The sequence below is a fragment of the Chiloscyllium plagiosum genome, chromosome 40 (assembly GCF_004010195.1).
Source record: "Chiloscyllium plagiosum isolate BGI_BamShark_2017 chromosome 40, ASM401019v2, whole genome shotgun sequence".
In the NCBI taxonomy this organism is placed as follows: Eukaryota; Metazoa; Chordata; class Chondrichthyes; order Orectolobiformes; family Hemiscylliidae; genus Chiloscyllium; species Chiloscyllium plagiosum.
In genome coordinates, this window is record NC_057749.1 from 1,873,749 (window position 1) to 1,880,994 (window position 7,246).

Below are 7,246 nucleotides of genomic sequence, written 5' to 3' on the forward strand. Positions count from 1 at the left end.
TCGACGTTTCGGGCACAGGCCCTTCTTCCCTGAGAATCCATCACCCCCTACATTTTCCAAAACAGCATACCTGTTTGAAATGGGTATATCCACAAAAGACTCCTGCACTAGCTGCCTACCTCTCTTACCCTTCCTGGAGTTAACCCATCTATGTGACTGTATCTGAGACATTCCCCCCCTTTCTAGAACTGCCATCCATCACATACTGTTGCTGTTGCAAAATCCTCGTCGCTTCTATCTGTCTCTCCAACCGATCCACTTCATCTGATAAGATTCGCATCCAACAGCATTTATGGCAGATATAATTCGCAGTAACCCTTAAACTCTCTTTAAACTCCCACATCTGACAAGAAGTACATATCATTGCAAAGGCCATTTTTCCTCCTTCACAATCTACAGATCCAGAAAATAACACCGTCTTATTCCTCTACAAACACTGCCACAGGTTAAATTAATAGCTATGGCTTATATTTTCAGTTTAATCAAGAGACTTACCTCCAAAAACATATAATCAAGAAAGAATCCACTGTACCCACTACTGCAGCGTTTCTCTAGGACAGACTTAAAACAACAATTAACTTATCTGACTCTGTGCTGTGAACTTCGCCCAAGGTTCCTCCAAGATTCTGTGCTGTGAACTTCGCCCAAGAGTTCCTCCAAGATTAGTTGTGAATTTCACTGTTTGTTAATTTTCCCAGATGCAGCCCGATGTCCAGCGATACACAAATTCAAACAGCAAAGGCAGTAACTGTGCAGGTTCTCTCTCTCTCTCCCTCTCTCCCTCCTGCACTGTCCTCACCATGTGCTTCCTTTGTCTGCTCTTCTCCCTTTTAAACTGCTGTTGTTTTGACTTTTTTTTCCAAAGTTCCAAAACAATGCAACATATAAAATAGTAATTGCTGCTCCTGGAATTCAAGGAAATCACCTCCAACACCTAAAATATCTCAAAAAAAGGAGCAGCTCTTACAGCCAGAAATTTTTCCCGTCCTCCATCTTGGATTACCCAGAATCCACTCATTTGACAGGGCTCTCGACAGCATGCGGTCCATCTCCCACGCCACGACCCTCACCCCCTCCCTCCCTTCCCAGAACAAGGATAGGATCCCTCTTGTTCTCACCTTTCACCCCATCAGCCTTCACATGCAAAGAATAATCGTCCGCCATTTTCGCCAACTCCAACACGACACCACCACTAAACACATCTTCCCTTCCCTCCCCCTGTCTGCATTCCGCAGAGATCGTTCCCTCCGGGACAACCTAGTCCACTCCTCCATCACACCTAACACCTCTCCCATCACACACGGCACCTTCCCATCACATCTAACGCCTCTCCCATCACTACAGCACCTTCCCATGCAATCGCAGAAGATGCAACACCTGCCCCTTTACCTCTTCCATGCTCACCATCCAAGGCCCCAGACAGATTAAGCAGCGTTTCACTTGTACCTCTTTCACTTTGGTCTATTGCATTCGTTGCTCCCAATGTGGTCTCCTCTATATTGGAGAGACAAAATGCCGACTGGGTGATCACTTCGCTGAGCACCTTCGGTCTGTACGCAATCAGGTCCCGGACCTTCCCGTGGCTTGCTACTTCAACACACAATCCTGCTCCCATGCCCACATATCTGTCCTTGGCCTGCTGTAATGTTCCAGTGAAGCTGAGCACAAACTGGAGGAACAGCATCTCATCTTCCGACTAGGCAAGTTACAGCCTGCCGGTCTCAACATTGAATTCAACAACTTCAGATAATCTTATTTCATTTATTTTATTTATCTTTTTCAATTCTGTTTTCACTGTTCTGTACCTCTTATTTCTTTATTCTCTCTCTTTCTCTAGCTCCCCACTCTCTCATCACCCTTTTTCTTCTCCTCTTCCCCCTTTGCTACCCTTCTCCCCTGTTTTCCATTTTACCGCTGGTTCACCCCTCCCCCCCACATATTTTGCCACATAGCACTGGCTTCAGCCTTGGTCATTCACAGCTCCTAATCTCTCTATAATCTCTCTATGCACTGTCATTATCATCTCTTTATTGCTACCTTTGCTTCTGGAGCCATGACTCACCTTTAGATTTTAGATTAGATTACATTACAGTGTGGAAACAGGCCCTTCGGCCCAACAAGTCCACACCGACCCGCCGAAGCGGCAACCCACACATACCCCTAACCTAACACTACGGGCAATTTAGTATGGCCAATTCACCTGACCTGCACATCTTTGGACTGTGGGAGGAAACCGGAGCACCCGGAGGAAACCCACGCAGATACGGGGAGAACGTGCAAACTCCACACAGTCAATCGCCTGAGGCGGGAATTGAACCCCGGACCCCGGACTCTGGCGCTGTGAGGCAGCAGTGCTAACCACTGTGCCACCGTGCCGCCCAGCCTTCTCTCAGCCTCGTACAAATATTTCTCCCCTTTTTTTAGCTTTGACAAAGGGTCAGTTAGACTTGAAACATCAGCTCTTTTCTCGCCTTACCGATGCTGCCAGACATGCTGAGATTTTCCAGCATTTTCTCTTTTGGTTTCAGATTCCAGCATCCGCAGTAATTTGCTTTTTTTCTCAGTTCATCTGCCTTACCTATTATATTCCTCACATTAAAACAAATACTTCTCAGACCACCAGTCCTGCCGTGTTCAGTAGTTTTTCCATATCTTCTTCATCTTGGTCTAACTGGCCTTAGTCTCTGACTCCTCCTTGGTCATTTTACTTGCTGACCTACTGCTCTGGCTCCCGTCACACAAATATAACCCCCCTCAAGTGGCATCAGCAAACCTTCCTACCAGGATATTAGTGCCTCTCTAGTGTAGGTTCTACCATCCTTCTTCAACAGGGTCCACCAGCCCAGAAGCCCTTCCTCCTACACAATCTCTTCGGTACAGTTAAATACATGGCTACCTTCCTCTTCCTGGCCTCACTGGCACATGGCACAGAAAGTACTCCTGAGATTACATCTCTAGAGTCGCGTTTCTTTCTAATTCCCTGAACTCCCTTTGCAGGTCCTCATCTTTCTTTCTGCCTATGTCTTTAGTACCAATATGGACCTCAACCTCTGGCTCACCTTCTCCCTTCAAAACATCTTATGTCCACTCAGAGACATCCTTGACCCTGGCACCATACAGGCAACACACCATCCTGGAATCTTGCTCACAGCCACAGAAAGGTCTGTGCCTTCGAATGGACAATCCCTATCATTATAGCCTGCCTGCACTCTGACTTTCCTTGCTGTACAACAGTGTCTGTCATGGTGCCACCGTTGCTGCTTTCCCCTGAGGGCCAACTCCCTACAGCATAGAAAATAAAACACAGAACATTACAACGCAGTACAGGCCCTTCGGCCTGTGAATCCATCTGAAGTCCATCTATCCTACACTACTCCATTATCATCCATATGTTTATCCAATGACCATTTAAATGCCCTTAAAGTTGGCGAGTCTACTACAGTTGCAGGCAGGGCATTCCACACCCTTACTACTCTCTGAGCAAAAAAACTACCTCTGACATCTGCCCCATATCTCTCATAACAGTATCCAAAACAGGATTTCTGTTTGAAAGGGGAATGACAAAAGGGACTCCTGCATTCCTTGTCCACGTTTACTTGTTTTCCTGGAGGTCACCCAACTATTCTCTGTGTAGTCCTTACTGGTGGTGTGGCAAACTTGCTAAATGTGCTATCCATGACATTCTCTGCCTCATGTATGTTCCATAGTGAGTTCACCCACAGCTCTAGGTGCTCCATGCAGCAAACTGCTAGTTGTAGCTGAACTGCATGATAGGGATTCCATGAACACACTTCCTCCATACGTAGTCACCACAGACACTGGAAGTGTCATAGACTGTCAACATATTGAGGGACATGCATTTCATGGGACTGAGTCCCTCCTGGCATTGTGAGCCTTATTTGGTTAAATCAACCTAATCAACTATAATAATGCAGGAACTGATTACACAACCTTACCCACTAGTCACCAAACTCTCTCTCTCACCCACTTTCTATTCCTAGTAGACTATAACTACAAAAAGTTAAGACTTTATCTCTCCCCAGACACTACTCACTCAAATTGGTTCCTGTGCAGACAAGTGATGTCACGTTTTGAGTCTTTGATCCTCTTACCTATCTATCTCTGCCTTAAGTACCCTCAATGACTCCCCGAATACCTAACTCACATGCCATCAATTCCTGCCCACTATAAATCCTCCCTCCTCAGTACTTGATGATCCAGGACACCGCTCCCTACACTGCCCCAAAACCCAACGTCCCCTGCCATCTGGCAAAGCCCCAATCCTCATCATCATCTCTCCCAAACACCTGGCTGCCTCTCCTAACCCTCTGACTAACTCTAATTGCCTATTTAATTCTCTAAAGTTTATTGTACCGTGGTTATCAGAGATCCTATGGGTCCTGTGACAGTGCATCCACCTCTAGGTCAGGAGGTCCAGGTTCTAGTCCCACTTGCACCAGAGATGTGTAATAACATCTCTGAACAGGTTGGTTAGAAATTATCAATGTACTGTGGTTACCAAATTACTGTAAACACGTTATGCTATATTCAATCTTGTGATAAATCAAGCCTGAGTGAAGCCACTAAATTTTGGAATGTGGCCTTAATCATAATACAATATCTGAACAAACTCGAATTTGCCAATGAGCAGAACTTATTTTAGATTGTAGTAAATTACAACATACACAAGTACAAAATAAAAGCTCTTCTTTCAGATTACTTGTGCTCAGTAATTTATTTTAAGGCTCGGATATAACACGAGTAGCTGAGGTTCATGATAGGGAGAGAAAGATAGTCTTACATACCTGCATAGAAGTGATAAAAAGGCCACCAGATGGCACTGTTAGGAATGTACGTCATCAAAGAAGCTAAATATCCTCTGTAAAATCCTTTTGGGCCGTCAAGCCTGAAAATTTGAGTGACAACTTCCTGAGTTTGTCCGAATGCTTGTTTGTATTTTCTATCATTTGATGACAGCTTGAACCTGCCCAGGTTCCCTTTGTGGCCTGCAACCATCAGGTGCTGCGATATGATATCAATAGGCACAATAATGCTCTGTGCCACAAGTGATGCTGCGCCTCCCGCTACAAGTGACTTAACAGCATTACTATTGCTGTAGTTGGCCACATAGACACGTACCAGCTCGTAGGTTGTAATATATCCTTGGCCAGAGATTAGGGTCAATGTGTTCACCAGAAATCCTCTGTAAAGTCCTCGTATGCCTTCGGCTCGTAGGATTTTAATGAATGCGTCAAAAGTGCCGTGGTAATAACTCTTCCCCTTTTGTACCTGAAGCCTTGTCCTAATTAGTGCAGCTGGATACACTGTAAGCCGCAAAGACAGAGTCATCAAAACACCAATACAGTAGAATTTTTTCTTGTCCAAGTCATCCCATTCGATTATCTGAACATTTCGCTTTTCTTGCATTTTTGATAACTGATGCAGTTGAAATCGAAAGTAGCCTGCGAAAGGTCAGGAAGGGTTCTTAGTTTCAGAATTGCTAATGTTATCAAGTTGACTTTATCCCCTTCATAAATTCTTAAGTTATTTTCTTCCCATGATGTATACAAAACTCTATGTAATGATAATGAATTTACTTCCTTAAGGGCCAAGTGTTAGAAAATGGGATTAGAATAGTTAGGTGATCATTTTGATTGGTGCAGACTTGATGGCCCCAAGGGGTGTTTTGTGCTGCAGGTCTGTATGACTATGCCCATACCCTCCAGGACACAAAAGCTCCCTTTGTGCATATAATTTGAACAACATCCAAAATTAACACAAAATAATGTATTGTACCAACTGATGAGAACGAAAGGCCTACCGGTACAGAGCTCCTATGTCAATATTTTCTCCCCTTACAAGGTGTCACTTTACGTCAGTGCAGATTCCATTTGTGGTTTGTCCTCCAAGTGATCAGTGTCAATGTGTGAATTGCGAATGAAAGTGACAACAGCTTATTCAACTGTGAAAGGTCTCACAACCCTAGCTGGTCTTATCAAAATTCACATAGTTAACAACACAGCAATTAGAGGCCATAAATGGATGAGCAACATTCTCCCATTTATTTTCCCTCACTTATCCAAGTACTGTTTTGTCCCAACGTTAAACAAGGTCTTTGTAGAGACATTAGATTTAATAGCTGTGGAAACCCAGGCATGGAAATCATTGTTCTGATGAAGGGTCACTGAACCTGAAATGTTGACTTTGCTTTCTCTCCACAGATGCTGCCAAATCTGCTGAGTTTCTCCAGCAATTCTGTTTTTGTTATGGAAATCAAGCATGATGAACTCATGTCCATTCACTGTGATGCAAGCCGTACTCAATTTCATGCTTCCTATTCATTTCAAAGATTTCAGCACCACTAACTGTACTCTTACATGCAAAGATATAGGACTAAGCAATCACTTGACTTTGCAGTCAAAGAGAAATTGTCATTTAAAGTTATAATGCACAATAACCTTAAAGAAAACCTGTTTATGTCATTCCTTGAATAAGCAAATGTGACAACACACTTGTGACAACACCAGTGGTGTCTGAGTTAGCAAAACTAATAATTTGGACAAGTGATATCCCAGTTTCTTTATCTGCCAGCATTTGGATCAACATGATCTCAAAAGATACAGAGCTACTTTCCTCTGGGTAAATATGCCATTTCTAAAACTCAATGACAACCTGACCTCCCAAACCACACATGCAATTCAGCATCCCAGCTTAGAGCAATGAGGCTTGGATATAACCTCTGGGTGTGAAAGGAGGCCAAAGCTATGTCGTTCATATGCTCTGAACATCCCATAATTAAACCATCAACAAAAGAAGCTTTACCTTTACAAATTAATTTGCTAATGTCAACGTCCTGTATAAAATGCTTGGTCAAGTGAACTTGGTGAAAGTTGGTTTCAACTCCTGTAGACAGGGATCACCAGGAATGGGGAATTTCTCCATGTGGTATAGGATCATTTCTTATAGGTCACAGAAAAACCAAGAACTTCTCAGGTTGATCTAAATCATACATTCCTTTGAGGAACTGGTAACGCTTTATAAACGCTAGTGGGAACTGATCCCACCCCAGGATTACAAATTTTCATCTGAAAGACACAAGTAAACACCCGGTAAAAACAATGACTGCAGATGCTGGAAACCAGATTCTGGATTAGTGGTGCTGGAAAAGCACAGCAGTTCAGGCAACATCCAAGGAGCAGTAAAATCGACATTTTGGGCAAAAGCCCTTCATCAGGAATAAAGGCAG

General features: G+C 43.7%; 1 protein-coding gene across 1 annotated transcript in view; it reads right to left on the reverse strand.

Moving 5' to 3' along the window:
• The window catches only part of slc25a44a (solute carrier family 25 member 44a), a 33,192-nt gene extending 26,139 nt beyond the window's left edge, over positions 1-7,053 (reverse strand). Inside the window, exons 1-2 of the mRNA XM_043680157.1 lie at positions 6,823-7,053; positions 4,806-5,462 (exon numbers count right to left, since the gene is read on the reverse strand). Coding sequence (XP_043536092.1) covers positions 4,806-5,427 — 622 coding nt within the window. The 5' untranslated portion in view covers positions 5,428-5,462; positions 6,823-7,053. The remainder of the gene's footprint in view (positions 1-4,805; positions 5,463-6,822) is intronic.
• Positions 7,054-7,246: the final 193 nt, after the last annotated feature.